General features: G+C 35.9%; 2 protein-coding genes across 2 annotated transcripts in view; one reads left to right on the forward strand and one right to left on the reverse strand.

Annotated features, from left to right (window-relative positions):
* The window catches only part of LOC141362963 (uncharacterized), a 54,647-nt gene that overhangs the window by 9,270 nt on the left and 24,756 nt on the right, over nucleotides 1-20,621 (reverse strand). The gene's annotated exons all lie outside the window — the stretch shown is intronic.
* LOC129444461 (uncharacterized) lies at nucleotides 626-20,384 on the forward strand. Its single transcript, XM_073865263.1, has 16 exons — nucleotides 626-2,729; nucleotides 4,512-4,548; nucleotides 13,137-13,158; nucleotides 13,251-13,299; nucleotides 13,435-13,506; nucleotides 13,607-13,678; nucleotides 13,778-13,849; nucleotides 13,948-14,019; nucleotides 14,118-14,189; nucleotides 14,289-14,360; nucleotides 14,460-14,531; nucleotides 14,631-14,702; nucleotides 16,273-16,335; nucleotides 16,497-16,556; nucleotides 17,017-18,125; nucleotides 20,258-20,384. Exons 1-16 carry the CDS (start codon nucleotides 2,556-2,558, stop codon nucleotides 20,382-20,384), a joined length of 2,217 nt encoding a protein of 738 aa, XP_073721364.1. The 5' UTR covers nucleotides 626-2,555.

Genomic DNA, 20,621 nt, shown 5'->3' on the forward strand with positions numbered 1-20,621 from the left:
ACCCAGGGTTATATCTTAACCCTGGTTTAATACATGGCAATCTGAAACATGAATCCCACAATTCCGTTTACATCCGTCTTCCGTTTTCATTGATCAGTCCTCAGTAAATAAATATTACAATTTTTTAGGGATGCACCGAATATTCAGCCACCGAAAATGTTCTTTCGAAAACCAAAAATGCTCTTTTGTGCCATTTTTGTCCGAAAGACTTTTATCACCGAAACAATACGGCCAATACGGCCATGTTGTGATGACGCAAACAGAAACTGTGACCTGCACGTGCTTGTCTGAAGCAACATGTATGCGGTGTGGATGTATTTAACCACAAAAAGGCGCTAAAGTGAGCAGTTGTCTGTACGCACAGAGGCACTTCCGGTTGAATGTGTCCGGTCCAGACGTGATCATCACAGTATGCCCTTCAAAGATCAGAACTCTTGGTGTGTAAACTTAAGAGTCGCGCAAATCTCATACTGTAGTCCATTAACATACATTTGCAGAATAAAGCAATGAAAAACAACGTAACATTTTTATGCTGTGCTGTTTGGGATTCGCCCTCGGTCTCTGTGTGCACGCGTTTAAGTGCCCTCAATAGTGCACACACGAGTGAGATGCAAACAAGCGAACATAAAGGGCCCTATTTTAACGATCTAAGCGCATTGTCTAAAGCGCACAGCGCAACGTCTAAATGGGCATGTCCGAATCCACTTTTGCTAATTTAACGACGGGAAAAATGGTTTGTGCGCCGAGCGCATGGTCGAAAAAGGTTGGTCCTATTGTAATGGGAGTATTTTGGGCGTAACGTGCAGTAAACCAATGAGAGAATCAGCTCTTATCCCCTTTAAAAGCAAGTTGCGCTGGCGCTATGTCTAATCCCTATTTAGATGACGGACTTTGTAAACTGAAAAACTAAGCGGAGGAAGAAGATCCCCAGTTTAAGATTAATGTTAAATAATTGTGTTGTTTTTCACTTGTATTGAAATTGTTATTTTTTTATTAAAACCTTTAAAACCCGTTTTCTTTTAGTCATGGAAGTAAAAAGCAGGCTTGTAATTGATTTAAATGTATGGCTATCCAGTATCATCAAAAAATTATTTACAAGTATGTAAGAAAAGGTTTGCACTCTAAAAACACTTTATTTGTAACAAACAGGAGATAAAGAATTTACAAACGGCTCTCCTCACGTTTCAGCACTTTGGACAGCGGTTTTTTTAGCAAAGAGTTTTTTTAAGCATTACTTAAAAATGTTTCTCATCTCACCATATCCGCAGGTACAGAGTCATCATATACAATAAATCCGTGAGGTAGCATTAAAAAAAACATTTAAAAACAGATGCATTTGTTTAAAGCAAAGCATTTATTTACTTACCAGGCTGCAGGTGAAGCAGCTCTTTGCGCCTTCTAACGTCTCATAATTAGTCCTCATTTATGTCCAAGAGACTCAATAATAATCTTTTACATTCAATCCTTTAATCGTTCATATTTAAAAGCATTTTTGTGCTGCTGCGCATTCATGTACTTTGTGATAAGCAAACCCGCGTTGTCCTCCCGTTTATACTAATGCGCTCTTTAAATAACAAAACATATTGCGCCATTGACTTTAGACTTTAGACCAGGTTTTTGTTGGTCAATGGCGTAGTCTATTTTAGTTGCCTCAAAATAGCAACGCGCCAACAATGCACCTGAACACACCTCGTTTTCAGAACAGAACGCCCATGGGCGCAAAAGGGGGCGCAAATGCATTTGCTATTTAAACAACGCGGCGCTAAACGTGAAAATTAGGGTGGAAACTAGCGAAAGACACTTGCGTCGCGCATTGCGCTGCATTGCGCCGGGTGTAAGATAGAGCCCAAAATCTTTCTATTATTGACAGGGCACATATAAACAAAATTATCTCCACAGTATTCTTTTTATAATAAAAACAGTTGTATATGTCTTAAGTGTATGTATAGATTACAGTCAGAAACCAGTTTGTGCTTATTTGGTCTTAAAGAGACAGTAACCTCAATTAACCTACTTAAGTCTGTGTCATTAATGTTAATCAAACAACCCAAGACAAAGAGAAAATCACTTCTGTAGCTCTAAAAATAATAATACATTTTATTTATACAAAGACAGTGTTATGACTCATTTAATTCGATTTCTGTGCCTAATGCTAATGTTAGCCCTTATTAATGTGCAACTTTGTTCTTTTTTATAAATATTTGCAATTTCTTTATTTGTTATTAGATTTCCCCCACCCCCTTTTTGCTGATCTGAAAAATAATCCAATCCGTGCCTCAAAAACTGTAATGTGATCCGAACCGTGAGTTTTGTGATCAGTCACACACCCCTAGTAAAGTTAGTACAGTGACAGCCATAAATGCATTTGTACTAATAATTGCCATAATAATTTATTTCGGGGTTTCGGTTTTTTGGCCTTGGCTTCCTCTTTTTCGGTTTCGGCCAAGAATTTTCATTTCGGTGCATCCCTACTATTTTTATTGGTGTATGACCTCATTCTAAATTTAGCATAGTAATTAAATAATTGAGAAGAATATTATTTGTGTGTAAACAAGATGATACGATATAATTTGCCCAGCATTAACAAGATTGTAACATGCTTACCTATAACTAGCTTCACTTTTTCTTTATCAAGGCTCGGCCTTTGTTCACCGACAATCCCCTTTTTTCCAGTTACAGAGCATGTTGTCATTTCTTCCAGTGTGAAAATGGAGTCCATGACAGTTCTGGTAAGTTTCTTAAAATTTTCACACTTTTGTGCACAATTCAAGGCCACTGGATTCATCATGTCCGTGACAGAGTTATTCTGCAAAAATAAAAAAACAACAGTAGAATACATTAACTCTTTCCCCACCATTGAAAAGTTAAATCGTCAATCAAGAGAAAACGGTTTCCTTCCAATGACGAGTTTTTACAGCAATCCATATTTTTGCTATTATCCACCAGGTGGCGCATCACTCCTGACTTTGGAAGTCTGAGCAAGAGGGTAAGTTCGCAGGAGTGATTACTGCATGCGAGATCGAAGTGCTCTAAACTAATTGCTCTTCCGCCATACAATATAATGATAATTTTTTATCCCCTTTGAAAATCGCCATGTTATATTGTGTGCCACCATACTTACTTCTGTAACTACTTATGTAAGTCTATAAATAGGGAAAACATGGTTGGTGGATTCTAAATTCATCCCTGTTTGGATCCTAATGGAAGAATGGTGTTAGGCTAAATGGAAGCACTGTACAAAGATTACCTGCACGCATTGAAAAAGTAGTAAAATAATGAAAACGGGCGGTGTTTTCCTATTAAAAAAGAAACAATTCTGGAAGGCATTAAACTTTTGTGAAAATCCTTAAACATGCAGGCACTGGTAACTTTTTTTAAAAAACCCTGGCATGGAAAGAGTTAACAGACCAACCCAACTGGAAAAATATTTTAAAGGGGACATTTTACAAGACTTTAAGATGTCAAATAACTTATTTATCTAAAATAAAAAATATTTTATCTAAAAATACCATATAGATAATTTATTATAGCATGCTAAAATTGCCACTTTGTAGGTGTGAGCAAAAATGTGTTGTTTTGGGTGTGTCCTTTTAAATGCAAATGAGCTGATCTCTGCACTAAATGGCAATGGGGTGGTTGGATAGTGCAGATTAAGGGGTTGTATTATCCCCTTCTGACATCACAAGGGAAGCCAAATTTCAAATACCCATTTTTCACATGCTAGCAGAGAATGGTTTACCAAAACTAAGTTACTGGGTTGTTCTTGTACACATTTTCTATGGTGATACAATCACTGGGGACCCAATCATAGCACTTAAAACATGGAAAAAGTCAGATTTTTATGATATTTCCCCTTTAACTCTTTCACCGCCAGGGTTTTAAAAAAAAGTTGCCAGCCAGCGCCAGCGTTTTTCATGATTTTCACCAAAGTTTAATGCCTTCCAGAAAATGTTCTTCTTTAAATATATAAACAGACAATATACCAAATGAAAGAACAGACCCTCTGCGTTCAAACAAAAAAATCGTTTCATCCTACCTTCAGGGGTTCTTTTGTAATCAGCTTTTGAATATGGGTAGGTTTCTGAAAAACACCACATTTTGAGCAAAAAACAGAGATAATTACATTTTTGTGACGGACTTTTCATAGAGATCCCATTCAGAGTGATCTTTAAAACAGACACGGACATGCAGCCGCTTGCCATAGGGCAATACTTCCGGGTTTAAAAAGTTGCGGAAGGGCGCCACCTGGTGGATAATAGCGGTATTGCGGAAAGACGGAAAATCTCGTCATTGGCGGGGAAGCGTTTTCTCTTAATTGACGAGATATCTCGTCAATGGCGGGGAAAGAGTTAATAATAGTAGAAGACAGGAACTGAACTAAAGGGACAGTTGACCCTAAAATAAACATTCTGGCATCAATTACTTACTTTTAGATCATATGTAATGTTGTGAATAAAACCTAAGTAAAATCATATTGCTATAAAAAAAATACTTTTCTATGTGTTCCACAGATGAACGAAAGTGTTATGGATTTGAAACGACATGAGGGTGAGTAACTTATCACAGAATCACGTTTTTTGGTTAACAATCAATGCATGGCCCACAATTTAAATTCATTATCTTGACTATGTAAATTATACTTTAGCTTTACCTCTACTGCCTGGATGGGAGGGGCTGTTTTGCTAGTAGAGGGTTCTGGATCGATGAGGCCAGACTGAGGTGCCTGAAAGCTGTCTTTGACAGCTTTTGTGATTATACCTGCAAGTCCTACACTGATTCAAATCAAAAGGAATGAACATTAATCTTAAAGTACCACCAAATGAGTTGTGACCTATAGTTATAGTTTTACTAGTATAGTATTACAGCAATGGCTCCACTTAATTACCCTCTTGCAGTTGAAGGTTCAACCTTCGCAACCGCCTTATTTCCTTGTCCTTTTCTCTTATCTTCTCCTCAAGTTCCTTAGTGTAATGTCTGTTGTCTCTCTATCAGTGTAGAAAGAGAAGGAAAATATAGAGAAATATGACAATTCAAATTCTTTAAGTACTTACTCTTATTATGTCATTTTAAACAATTGTTTATCTTTGTAACAAATTAAGACATTATTAAATGACATCTATGTCCTATACAAGATTTTATTAACTTATTTTATTTACTTAACGAGTTTTTATCATTCAAAAAATACTTTTTTTTCCTGTGGTGTCACAAACTCAGAACACATACAGTGTTTCCCCTACCATTATATAAGGGGGGCGCCCCGCCCTCCTTACGGCTCCACCCGCCCCCCTTGAAGGTCAAGTAAATTTGATTTGATTTTCTATGAAGTGCCAGAGAACAATTTGTTTTTTTATTAAACAAACTAAACAGCCCTCAAGTAATATGTTATTTATCTTATTTCCACGATGGCATGATTCTGTCAGTGTTTGCGCGTTTACTTACAATTATCCAATTGAGTGCGCAGTGCGCACATTTATATTTTACTGTTGGGCTTAATTTACTGCGCATGCTCTCTCTCTGTGCAGCGCGCGCCTTTCTCTCCCATAACTGGTGACGGTGTTTTGAAAGTCCGCCTCCGTATACTTTATTTTTCTGCGTAAACATCAACAGTCACGGATGTTACTGACAGAGAAGACGACTGATCGAGTTTATCATGACTTTCCCACACACACGCGCGCATTATCTCCCTCTCTCTCATGCTATACATGCCCGCCCCACGCACGTGTTTTGTAGTAACTCTGTGTAACAGTAACATTGTATGCTGTCATATTTCTGAATTTGCGAATGACGCGAATCGGGCGGCACAATTGCCGCGAAAACACGCGCTTTTCCCTTTAAACACGTCTTCGCGCAAGTTGAAAATATGCAGCTCAAGCGAAAAAACTCAGAGCAGCTTCAAGAACGAGCACGCAGGATCTTTTGACATTGTAGAGGAGAGAGAGAGAGAGAGAGAGAGAGAGAGAGAGAGAGAGAGAGAGAGAGAGAGAGAGAGAGAGAGAGAGAGAGAGAGAGAGAGGTAAGAATAGTGCCCACGTTGAGAGAACTTAATAGAAGACTAAAGTATGTATGTCATTCATCTAATTACAGTATGTTAACTGGATAACACTGGATATAACTCATTGTATAGTTTAGTAAAATAATGTATTTTGATTACACAAATCAAACATATAGTGATTGTTTTACTAGCTGCTGACCAGCATAGGGAATCTCTATGGCTAATTTCTAAGACATGTTGTTGATACAGTACTGTGTGTTGTACCTTTTCTTGATAATTAAGTCTTTTGGGGTAGCATCTTATGCCTAGAATTATTCAAGGAGCTTGATTCTTTTAACTTCCTTCAACGTTTGATCAATTGTGCATAATGACATGTGCAACAAATGGATGTAGGGTGTCAAACTCATAGACTTGCATCATTTAAGACGCTCTTTTTAAAATATTTTGGGTCAACCTCTGACACAGATTTAAAGCTGAAACTTATCAAATCCTATCAGAAGTCCAGAATGTCATTGAAACACACCAGTGGCTTTGCTGTCATCAGGATTAAACATGTTACCCCTTTGAAGTACCCCTCCCCACAGAGCTCCCACATAACAAATCACAATTTAACCCCTGTATATACATACCCAACCAATCCCCCCCCCCAAAGATGAAAACCTAGGGGAAACACTGCACATATTTAATTCCACATATTTAATATTTTGTTCTCTCCTACCTTTTACTGCCTGCATGGTCTGAAATATACTTTTAGCATTTTCTTTTCTAGAATATACATTATACAATTAAAGGGATAGTTTGGCCAAATTTTATTAAACCCATGATTTACTCCCCTTCAAGTCGTCCAAGATCCAAAAGTCCATAATTTTCAGACAAACACATTTTCAGTTATTTTAGAAAATGTCTTAGATCTTTTATTTGTTCAAATGTAAAGTTACGGGGTCCACCTCTTGCATTTATTATTCACAAAAGAAATCCAAAATCCAAGCTCCAAGATGATAAACAAAGGCCTTCTGAGGGTAATCTGTGCAGTGTTGAAATATACATATTGAAAACTTTATAAACGAAAATAACTAGCTTCCGGTAATGCCGCCATCTTAAGCCCTATTCGCACGGGATTAGTATTACTTGGTGACCTCTAGTGACTTGTAATAATTACGGAGGTTGTCAGTGATCTTAATCCCGTGCAAATCGGCCATGTCTATATTTTGTAAAGTAAATGACCTAACACATTTTAGCGTGCACCGAAGTCCTGTGATAATATTACTCCTGCGCGAATTGGCATCTCTGTAATTTGGGCAGCATTTGATACCTGTGCGACTTTTTTATTTTTTCTCAGTTTCTGCACCTCACGCACTGCAGCAGTGGAGTGCACATACAGAGACATCCCTCCGATGTTTTTGGCTTTCCTTGTAAAGGCTTTATTAGTATATTTCTGATTTTAAAGGGATAGTTCACCCAAAAATAAAAATTCTGTCATCATTTACTCACTCTCATGTTGTTATAAACCTGTATAAATGTCTTTGTTCTGATGAACACAAAGGAAGATATTTTGAGAAATGTATGTAACCAAACCGTTTGTGGACACCATTCATTTCCATAGTTAACTTTTTTCTACTATGGAAGTCAATGGGGTCCACGAATAGTTTGGTTACAAACATTTCTCCAAATATCTTCCTTTGTGTTCATCAGAACAAAGAAATGTATGTGGGTTTGTAAAAACATGAGGGTGAGTAAATGATGACAGAATTTTCATTTTTGGGTGAACTATCCCTTTAAACATCTAATCAGTCCCTCTCGTCTATGTTGAGGATTAATATAAAAAATATGCAGAACTGTCAATATTTGACAGTGGAGCTATGGCTGTCGTGGTGAAGGAATTTCCCTTGCGGTGATTTTGCATGGCTCACTTTAAAATAAAATTATTATTTAAATCCAAGAAATTCCAAAAATAAATTGAAGAACTTTGTTTAGGCTGGTTAAGTGCAAATTTACAACACAGCAGTGTCTTAAAGAAATTTTAATTAGGCATATTTGTGCATGTGTATATGTACAAAATGAATGCAATACAGAAGGCAATACATATTAATATTGGAAATTTTCAACAATATATTACTAGATAAATTAACTTGCATCTGTAAAGTATGAAATTAGGTTGGAGAGATAATTTTTACTCATTTAGATTTTTCATTATTTCGGAACAAGCTTAACTGCTATCCATAATAACTAACATTATATCCTGTGTGTTCCTTGGTCAAAAATATGTAGAAATATATGCAAGTAAAAAAGTACAGCACAAAAACATTTAGCTCACGGGGAGCGAACGAAAAGCCATTAAAAGGCAGACTCTCCGTAGAGGACATGCTGAAACAGTCGAGTCGGCAGATGATCATCATGTTTATGTTTCATGCAAGTTTTTATCAACAATATCTGCGTATCTAAATACACAGGCGACAATCAAGTGTTCAATCAGTTAATAATAAAGCCATCTGCGTTACATTGGCTGTCCACAGAGCAGACACTGTTGATACACAAAGAAAAAACCATTAGAGGTTTTTATGCTGTAACCAATCAGTTATGTTTTGGCGCCTTGTATTAGTGTCGATTAGTTAGATTAAAGTTATTTTAATCTTTAAGGGGCGGTTCACATTTCACGTCTAAATCCGTGCGGAAAATGCGACCGTCTGTTGGTTCTTGTGGGCTTCACGACCACACCTCTTCCATTTGAAATAAAGAACTTGAGCGCGCAAAAGACGTGAAATGTAAACGCCCCTTAAACTGCATCTAGAGGCAGATGACGCTAATTCTGTCACCTCAGGATAACTTTTTTATCACATTCACTGTATGATTTAATGAAATATGATTTGGTAAAGGTACCTTTCACAGCATGTTTCGTGTATAGTGTTATGCAAAGCCTTAACATTATTTCTGGGAGATAAGTCATTACATTAAGTGAAATCACAGGTTTTGTGCAACAACATTGCACGGATTACTCTCAGAAGCCCTTTGTTTATCATCCTGGAGCCGTTTGGATTTCTCTTGTGAACAACTGAAAGATCTAAGACATTTTCTATAATAACTGAAAATGATGGACATATGCATCTCGGACAGCTTGGGGTGAGTAAATCATGGGTTTAATATAATTATGGCCGGCCTATCACTTTAAGTGTAAACAAAACAGGTTTTGTTACATTTACCTTTGGTCGTTTGGCAGACAGGTGTAAATCATCCTCTATCTGAAAAGTATATGGAGTGTAAAATGTCAGCGGTATTGATAGAATAAAAATGAATTCATAATAACACATCTAACACTTGTTTACAAAATCTATCTAGAAAAAGTGTCTGGAAAAGTAATAAAGCATTTCGGAATATATACAGCATATATTTCAACACAGTATCACGCCAAAGCGTCTATTACATGCTTTGGAGTACCGTATGGCATATTCACCTCATGGCTTTGAGTCTCATTCTCTTCATCAGATGAACCATGTTCCTTGCTGGTAAATGTAGCCTGACAAAACACCAAACACATTGAAAAGGATGAGTAACAGTATAGTTACAAGAAGATAGGAGACAGGAAAATGACAAATTAAATGGATTAAATATTAAATTTTCACGATTTCAGAAGCAATATCTTAATAATAGCAACATACCTTTGGTTCTGATGACGACATTTTCTGTTTTTCTAGCCACTGACACTCTGCCTTTTTTATTTCCCCAAGGCTCTCTGTATGACATTAAAGCAAAAGTGATTATACAATAGTATAATGACCCAATTGTAAAATTATCTTGAAAAGAGCCAGCAGAGTATAATGTTAAATGTAAAAAATAACATTAACATTTTCTGTAAACTTTACTTCTATACAATCTCATGGTGGCTTATTTGGAAGTAAGTTACTTCGTATCTCACCGGAAAAACGTACGTTAATTTTCTGTCAGTTGAACTTTCCTGTCAGTAAGGAATCACCTCATTTTTTTATAACTGTCAATTGAATTACAATTTTGTTATTCTTACACTTCTAACTTACTCACACTTTAATAACGTGTCTCAATTTAACGTTAGAGATAGGTCCTGTCAGACTCTGTTCTGCTGTGCACGCGCTGTTCAGTTAAAGGCGGTAGGCGCGTGCCATTATATTTCCCATTTAAGTTATATCAATATTAAAAATAGCAGCTGGTGTATCATTTTAGACCTCTTTTGAATTATCAAAGAAAGATATTTCAGATTATTCTAACTTACTTGAAACTTCTAAATAAACTAAAATAAAATAATTTGATTTACTTACCGTTTGCGCTGAGTATTTGGGCCGGGAATGCTTTCCAACCGCCTTTAGGTGGCTTCGTTCCTATTGCCCCGTGTTCCACCAAGCCAACCCTCTTTGGGTCACTTAACATTTTTTTGTCTTTAACATATTTGTCTAATCCAACACTTACTTTGTCTTCTTTAATCCATTTTATAAGCACGTACATGGCTGCAGTTTTCTCGTCTTAATATTTCGTCTTAGATGCACCTCAGCAACGGATAGTAAAAAGTGCGCGAATTACAAGCAATTAGATTCAAACAGATCATCCAATCAAAAGTCAAGTTCTCCACTCTTATGATGCACCTAGCAACGTACAGTAAACAGTGCGCGAATTAGAGCCAATCAGATTCACCCAGATCATCCAATCAAAAGTCAAGTTCTTCACTGTTTCGGCGATCACAGTCAAACACCCCAGTCTAAAGGCCAGAAAGGGAAAGATTGCAGTTAAGGAAACAAACGGGACAGTTAGGTTTTTAAAATGGAGCCACCTAGAAAGAAGAGAACACTGTACAGACGGTATTTGCGAGATTCAACCGAGCCCTTACCCCGGACGACAAGATATCGGATGGATAAAACAGGTACAGTAACTTAATTGAATAGCAGTAAATGTCCCTTCTAAATTTAGAACTCCACATTGATTGCAATTCACTCAGCGACTAACATAGATGTGCATGAACTGTAAAATAGACAGTTATCTAAAATCATTTGAGAATTATTAACGTTAATGGGTACAGGTATGTTTAACGTTAATTGGGGATTGTCGAGTTTAAAACTGCCCTAGTAAGTTAGCGCAGCTCCCTTATAATAACTTATAAAACTTACGCATTTTGTGTAAAGCACCACATTCCGTCTTCAAATGGACAAAAGTCCTAAATAAAACCCGTGCATCACTTCCTGGTCAGTTCACAAGCCTGTGAAAATGTATAGTTTTGGGTGCTGACACCAACAACCTTTCGGTCTGATTAATATAACTTATGTAAGAATTGATATCATGTAACTTCAATTGATTAAATGACATTGTGTAGGTATGTGACAAAATGACGTAATACGCACGAGCGCTTTGTTCCCACGGCTGTGTTCCCAGCAGGTATTCAGCGCCAGACGCGTTGGTGACTTAGGAAATCTGTTATATCTTTGCTTTGTGAATACCTCTAAAGCCCATATACTAGTGATATAAATTACTTCCTCACGTTGATTCTCACGTTCGAATTTCCAAGATAGCTGTCGTAAGAAGAAAGTTATAAGCGAAGCAAAATTTCTCTCGTGTTTGGCATTAAAATCCTCTATGAAGGCGAGTATTTTTTTGTTTCAAACCAAATACTTTTGATAGAATATACATTTAACTTGAATTAGGTGAAGTTTGGGATTGATTGTTACATTCGCATGTGCTTTTTTAAGATCCGCGAGTGACGCTGTTGTCAAAAGCAGAATCGCCCATTCAATCATTGGCTTCCAAAACTTCTCCGTTTTCATCAATCCGTGCATTATTTTTCAAAGTAATCATACAGAACGAAGGATTAGAATCTCTAGATTACATTATTGGCATAATTTTGTCAAACATATAAATAAATACATGCATGCAACATGCATGCATTTATTGATTTATGAATGATAAATAACATAATCATCAATTAATGTATTAATAATATCTGACCATTTAAATTGCTCGCCAGCATTATTAGTCAATTAAGAAATATTAAAGAAACAATGAAATGTTTCTTTAATATATAAAAATATAGCTTTTACTTGAGAGGGCTTTGATTTCATATGGAAAGATATGCGTGGATTGATGCTCTCGGTTTCATTAATTAGTGGTTAATCAAAAATAATAACATTTATTTATTTATCTTTTAAAAAGATGTCATCTTAATCTTGTTGGGCTTTTATTTACCTACAATGTGGTGTTTGAATTATGCAAATAGACCAAGAAATGAGAAAGTTATGATATTTTAAAGGGTTTGGTCAAGCGGAAGAGGTCACAGTTTTTCATAGTTTTATCGTTTTAATTGGGTACAAAAATGCCCCCTAATTTTCGAGTTAAAAAATTCCATAACTTTCTTAATAATTAACCGATTTTAATAATTTAAAAACCATGTTAAAGTTCTTTTTATTATCTATCATATGGCTATAATTATATATGAATTTTCTAGTATTTTTATTTTTTTGTCACATACCTACATTGTGCTGCGTTGCGTTTTGAAGCATGGTAAATATATCTATGCCATTCGTAGTAATTTGTATATGCTAATAACTACACTTAATTTACGTATTATTTTAATTAACAAAACATGCTTAACTGAATGCTTGAGATTTAAATCAATCAAACACCTTTATTATGGCATTGCGAACTTAACCAACCATACATAACGTTACCACCTTTGCTTTTGTTAATAGACATCGGCTGTTTTCTTAAATCTTACATACAAGACAGACACTAAGTTAATTCTCTAAAATTGCTTGGATTTATACGGACATGTAAGATTAGCTGTCACATTAGATTAAGATAAAGTCCATTACAGTAACTACACATGTAGAAATATAGGCTGTAATATACAATTGCATATTTGTAAAAATGTAGATTGTGTGCTGTCAAACTACAATTATAAATGATAAAATTAGCTTTTTAATAAAGTTTGTTCTCACACATACTACAGTTGTGTGTGATTTTGGTCTGTTTTGTTGCAGCCGTTGCTAGGAAATATTCCAATCAATTTAATTTTGTGATTGACCCTTTCAAATTACAGAGCCATTTAATAAAAAAACTGTGCAATAGGCATGCTTTAACTAACTAGTTTGCAAGTTAAATACAAAAATTCATAATATTATTGCCTTTATTTCAGAGACCATTGAGCATGAAGACCGGTAAGTTAATACATTTGTAAAGTAAAGGCCTGTTAATTCCACTTAGGGTCCTATTAGAGAAAATATAATTTCAACAAACAATGTCTTTTCAGATATAATTTTGATCTGATTGAAAATGGGAAGGTTTGGAATCATCCAGAGGTAAGATAACATTTGTGCATGGTGGTTATTATCAGGGTTACCTTTATAGTATTAAAATATTTAAAAATGGTATAATGTTGGTAAAAAGTCACAATGAAATTGAAATTGATATCGTGTGTCTCTCTTCTTTAACAGCAGTCGCTCAATGACCACACAAGCAAAGATAGTGATGAGGAAGAGGGGAGTTTGTACACTGAACTTGAATCAGTAAGTTCACTTTCTGTTTTTTCATGTCTAATGTATATAATGATTAAGGTCAAGCATCACGCAAAAAGTGTTTATGTCTTCTGTCTCTCTTCTTTAACAGCAGTCGCTCAATGACCACACAAGCAAAGATAGTGATGAGGAAGAGGGGAGTTTGTACACTGAACTTGAATCAGTAAGTTCACTTTCTGTTTTTCATGTCTAATGTATATAATGATTAAGGTCAAGCATCACGCAAAAAGTGTTTATGTCTTCTGTCTCTCTTCTTTAACAGCAGTCGCTCAGTGACCACACAAGCAAAGATAGTGATGAGGAAGAGGGGAGTTTGTACACTGAACTTGAATCAGTAAGTTCACTTTCTGTTTTTCATGTCTAATGTATATAATGATTAAGGTCAAGCATCACGTAAAAGTGTTTATGTCTTCTGTCTCTCTTCTTTAACAGCAGTCGCTCAATGACCACACAAGCAAAGATAGTGATGAGGAAGAGGGGAGTTTGTACACTGAACTTGAATCAGTAAGTTCACTTTCTGTTTTTCATGTCTAATGTATATAATGATTAAGGTCAAGCATCACGTAAAAGTGTTTATGTCTTCTGTCTCTCTTCTTTAACAGCAGTCGCTCAATGACCACACAAGCAAAGATAGTGATGAGGAAGAGGGGAGTTTGTACACTGAACTTGAATCAGTAAGTTCACTTTCTGCTTTGTCATGTCTAATGTATATAATGATTAAGGTCAAGCATCACGTAAAAGTGTTTATGTCTTCTGTCTCTCTTCTTTAACAGCAGTCGCTCAGTGACCACACAAGCAAAGATAGTGATGAGGAAGAGGGGAGTTTGTACACTGAACTTGAATCAGTAAGTTCACTTTCTGTTTTTTCATGTCTAATGTATATAATGATTAAGGTCAAGCATCACATAAAAGTGTTTATGTCTTCTGTCTCTCTTTTTTAACAGCAGTCGCTCAATGACCACACAAGCAAAGATAGTGATGAGGAAGAGGGGAGTTTGTACACTGAACTTGAATCAGTAAGTTCACTTTCTGTTTTTTCATGTCTAATGTATATAATGATTAAGGTCAAGCATCACATAAAAGTGTTTATGTCTTCTGTCTCTCTTCTTTAACAGCAGTCGCTCAATGACCACACAAGCAAAGATAGTGATGAGGAAGAGGGGAGTTTGTACACTGAACTTGAATCAGTAAGTTCACTTTCTGTTTTTTTCATGTCTAATGTATATAATGATTAAGGTCAAGCATCACGTAAAACTGTTGATATCTTCTGTCTCTCTTCTTTAACATTGAATATCAACTGGTAATGTTATTTGATGTCAGAAAAATTAATATTTTGTTTTTATAGCTTATGAAATGGCTGTTGACAGCGCTGTTTATCTATGCATTTACTCACGCATTAACTGTATCAAACTGTGACCGCTTGCGGAGGTAATAAATAATTAATTAATATCCACAGATATTTATTTAGATATTTTAGCAAAATAATGTTTATCTGGTAAATGTTAATTTAACTTAGGGTAAATCTTGTTAAAAGTTAGCTACATGTGGTGGCTGTGCTTTAGCCCTTAACCCCGGTAAGCAAATGAACGGGATTTTACGATGCTAATGATAAAGATAAATAACAGAAAAGCGAATTTAATTTAGCGTTTTTAATTCCACCACGGATTATTCCATGGCTGTTTTATTAATGCAAAGCTACGTCGTTATTGGGACCCGAATTTATGGATCAGCGTGACTCTGTGAGTTTGTCTCTATTCTTAGACAAGCTGCATACATTGCTTTAATTAATCAACTTATTTAACATAACATACATTAATGCGCAGATGAGATGTGTTATAAATGCCTCATATGCAAAGTAAGTAGACTCAAAGACCTTTTAAAGAAGTCGCGTCACTCCGCCGTCATATTTGTTGTGCACCCTGCTGCTGCTGTTAGCTCCTCTCATCAGATGCGTCCAGCGCGCAATCCTCAATTCTCTCGTTTATCGGTCAATCCGATATTACAAAACCGATATCTGATAATCGGAAAATGCTCAAATATCGGGAAAATATCGGAAAACATATATCGGTCGATCTCTAATTAATATATATTTCCTGTAGATATTGTTTCTGTGCTAAAAAAAAATGTGTGCTAAATCTATTACTTTTACCAGTGATTTTAAGGTATGGATGCCTTTTTTTAACCTTCAAAAATCTTTAACTAGATTTTTCTGAAAATTGACTGTAGCTCTGTCATTTTTTTTAGATTTCAACAAATCATACATTGTTTTAAATGTTTTTTTTATAGTTTTATTATAAATAACTACATTTTGACTCCACATGAATCACAGTAAGACAACTGACTAAACATATATATGTAAATATAAATGAGCTTAAATATTACATTTAGACCGGGTGTCAAACTCATTTTAGGTTGAGGGTCGGATGGTTAATATCATTACTATGTAATCCCGGATAACTTTTTTCAAATCTTAGTTTGCCGATAATCATGTAAATATTAACTAAACAAACTACAAATTAGTTAGCAAGAAAGCTAGAAAAACACACAGCTCTGTGAAAATTAAATTACATCAACTTACTTTCTCTGTATGGAACCTTAGCAGAATAATACCTTATGATTATACTTTATCCTCTGTATTGCCAAATAATGTCAAAATCATTCAACCACCTTTTGCTTGATTACACTGTATTTCTTTTTAAAAAGATCACTGTGTTTGGCATTATAACAGACTATTATGAATTTTCTCTTATCTTCAAGCAGTTTCTTGATGACCACATGGACAATGAAGACACAGATGCAAACATGGACTCTGATCCTGAGGTGAGTTTACATTTTTAAATGGTGGCTGTTAGCAAAGCCCTGTATAATTAGTCCTGTCAAAACAAATTGTTTGCATGTTTTTTCGGAAATTAAATGTGAATAATCTTGATCTATTACTTTTCTAAACTAATAATAGCTATTGGTATCTTTCCTCTCTGTAGCACTCCCACAGCAGCCACACAGGTGTCTATGATGACGTGACTTCTGATTCTGAACACCTGGTAGGATACAGTCAATATAATAAACAGTTGTTGTTTTAAACATTGTGTGAACATTAAAACATGACATTGTCATAATGTTTAAAAATGGTAAAATGTAACATTCCTATAACGTTCAGACAACACAAAAACTTTCTTAGAACGTCAAGAAAACTGGACACTTTTTACATTGGCGGAACGTTGGAAACTTTCAGGGAACGTTCTTAGAACTTTTTCTGTTACCTGGGTAGGGCTAAAAATGTAATTCAAATTATGGTTTGACTTAATAGAAATTGAGAAAAGGTATTGAAGTTCACACTATGTGTAGCTGGATCATTTTTATTATAATATACCCCATATTTGCACAGCAGAGCATCCAACATTTTATCTTTGTACTTTGGATGTGCAAAATTCCAGTTAATGCAGTTTTTAATGATAATGATGTGTTACAGCTATAACTAACAGGAATCTTGCTATTTTCCAGCTCGATGATGACATGATGAGGTCCCCACTGTACAAAGGAGCATTGATTACCCTTGGACAAACTGTCCTTCTTCTGATGGCCTTTGTTACAACTGTAGGACTGACACAAGATGGTCTCCAAACCCTTCTCCAAATGTTAACTCTCATTTTACCACAAGATAGCCACCTGCCAGCAACCAAGTATTTGTTTAAAAAACTTTTCAAAACAGGGAAATATGATTTTAATTTATATTGCCCCAAGTGCTGCTGTGTTTTAGAAAATAATGCATGTACAACATGCCATCAGGTCTTTGAAAAAAATGAACTAATGAAAAATGGTAACTTCTTCTTTACTTTGCCCCTTATCGACCAACTGAAACATGTCCTAGAGACCTTAAATCTTGGAGAGTCGTTAAACTACAGAAAGAACAGGCCAACAAACCCTGACACAATTTCAGACATTATGGATGGCAAATTGTATGAACAAATGTGCAAAGACTCAAATTTAAAAAATGATTACTCTTTCAGTCTAACTTTTAACTCTGATGGTGTACCTATCTTCAAATCCTCCACTTTTTCTATCTGGCCCTTGTTATGTTACATAAATGAGCTCCCATCAAAGATAAGGAAAAATAACATTTTCTTAGCAGGATTATGGTTTGGTGCGAGAAAACCAACAGTCTCTACATTTTTTGGACCATTTGCCAATCAAATGAAAACTCTTGGTTCAGTTGGTTTTGAGTGGTGTTTAAAGGGTGAGATTATCAAATCGTATGTATATGCTATCATTTGTTCATGTGACAGTGTCGCACGGGCTATGTTACAAAATGTCAAGCAATTCAATGGGAAATTTGGCTGCAACTGGTGTCTACATCCAGGGGAAAGAGTTGAGAAAGGTAGAGGATATGCTCAAGTGTATCCTTATCTGGAAGATGTGAGAGAACGCTGTCACACAAATATGATTGAATGGCAAAGAAACGTAGGGGTTGGTGAAACTTTTGGTGTGAAAGGTCCCACATCTTTGATGTCATTGCCTTATTTTGACATTGTTTCTGGATTTGTTGTTGATTTAGGTGTGATGAGACAGCTGTCAATTCTGTGGTTTGACAGCTCTTACCATAGAGAGCCTTGGTATATAGGAACTAGAATCAATGAGATAGATAGAAAAATTGAGCATTTTCAACCTCCATCCAACATTACAAGAATGCCTAGATCTATCACAACAAGAGCCTACTGGAAAGCATCAGAATGGCGAGCTTTTCTCTTGTTTTATGCTCCTATTGTTTTAAAATCTATTCTTCCACGTAGATTTCTGGAGCACTTCCTTCTTTTGTGCCAAGCAGTTTATGTCCTGCAAACAACATCCATTACACAGCTGGAGCTTTTTTATGCATCTCAACACCTGAATGAGTTTGTATGCAATTTTGAGACCTTGTATGGTAGATCACATATGACATATAATGTTCACATCCTTCAGCATCTTAGTGACAGTGTGAGAAACTGGGGGCCTCTTTGGTGCTATAGTGCATACAGTTTTGAAGGATGCAATGGATTTCTGTTGAAACTATACAATGGCACACAATCTGTACCCTTACAGATAGTTACATCTTTTCTCTTGCTTAAAAAAGTAGAGAGCATTGGCCAGATTCTGATGATAAATGCTCATCCTAGAGTGAAACAGGTGTTTTACTCCATGCTTGATGGTTTTACAACGAAACATGCAAGAAGATTTAATGACTCTGTGCTCTTTGGACGTGGTTGCTCTAGAGCTCTTGATCTGTTTGAAAAGGATGCTGTCGAGCAATATCTTGGATGCTCTGTCAAAGATCAAGCTACATTTTACCACAAAGCTGTAGTTAACTCGCAGATATTTCTGAGCATTAATTACAGAAGGGAACTTAAGAGGGATAACACTCTGGTCAGGATGTGTGATGGCAGTGTTTGCCAAATAGTCTGTTTTGCCAATGTTTGGAGTCACACCGGCAGTGAACATGCATTATGTCTAGTGAAAAAGTGTGTGTCAAAACCCAGATTGTTTCTTCAGGGGTACTATGGCGAATCTAGGTGCCAGATTAAACATTTGATGTTTATACCATCTGAATTTAATGATTTGATTGCTCTGGACATCTGCCAACTGTCAGAAAAGTGTGTTGTGTACAAATACGACGATAGTTGTTTGATTTGTTTAATGCCAAACAGTTTTGAGCGAGATTAAATTGTGACTGAACTGGCCTCAGAGTACATAGTTCTTTACAAGTATCTTCCTATAGGGTGCAGGCCCGAAAAGTGTGTTGTGTACAAAAAAGACGATTGTTGTTTAATGCCAAACAGTTTTGAGCGAGATTAAATTGTGACTGAACTGGCCTCAGAGTACATAGTTCTTTACAAGTATCTTCCTATAGGGTGCAGGCCCGAAAAGTGTGTTGTGTACAAAAAAGACTATTGTTGTTTAATGCCAAACAGTTTTGAGCGAGATTAAATTGTGACTGAACTGGCCTCAGAGTACATAGTTCTTTACAAGTATCTTCCTATAGGGTGCAGGCTATATGGAACATTCCTCAATGTTAAATGCTGTTTTCTTTATTGTTTCATTGCTTTTTATTATTTTGGCAGATATACTTTGTAGAGTTTATTGTAATCTATGTTTAAAAAGAGTATAAAATTGTGTGTAGAGTGAGATTTACATGTGGATGTAAATGGTGCAATCCTGTGATTATTTTTTTCCAATACATACACTCATTAACGTCATGCAGTATCTTATCAATATTTCATTGTTAAAATAAAGATTTTGTAAAGCCCAGCTTCCACATTTGTGTGTATTTTCATACAGGTTCCATATGTATTACTGTTTAAAATAATTTTTGGGGAACCTACATTGTGATCCACATTCAAAACTATTGCAATATTTGAAACATTTCACACATGTGCTTCACATTTTAAAATAACACATTTTTCACATGTGCCACATGTGCACTATGTTGTAACATGTGAGATGTTGTTCACATGTGGTTCAAGAATTGCACATGTTGTCTACATGTGGATACAAATTATCCACATGTGATCACTAATTGTTGACATGTGAGCACATGATGTCCACATGTGAGCACATGATGTCCACATGTGAGCACATGATGTCCACATGTGAGCACATGATGTCCACATGTGAGCACATGATGAGCACATGATGTCCACATGTGAGCACATGATGTCCACATGTGATCACATGTGCAAAACATGTGAAATGCATGTGCTTTTTCTGTAAGGGCCGTCTTCCACACTTTTGGTTCCGCCCTCACAAATCGTCACCTGGTGACATATACAAGTTTTGCTTGGTCCAAACCTCCACACTATCAGATTATATCTCTGTATTTCAGTAATATCAACGTGTAGAGTAAGAGAATCTCCCTCCATCACTGACACTGACTTTACTTCATCACCAAACACACCTGCACACACAAATAGATTTAAAGTCATTCATCTGGAAACAGAAGTAAATGTAAATCTGATCTATAAATCATAAAACATGTATAACTTACCCATCAGACAGCAGGAGCACAAACAGAGAAAAACAAACATGAGAAACATTTTTTTCATCACTTCAGGGGTCTGTAAAATTCTTACGTGAGT

The sequence above is a fragment of the Misgurnus anguillicaudatus genome, unplaced genomic scaffold (assembly GCF_027580225.2).
Source record: "Misgurnus anguillicaudatus unplaced genomic scaffold, ASM2758022v2 HiC_scaffold_31, whole genome shotgun sequence".
NCBI lineage: Eukaryota > Metazoa > Chordata > Actinopteri > Cypriniformes > Cobitidae > Misgurnus > Misgurnus anguillicaudatus.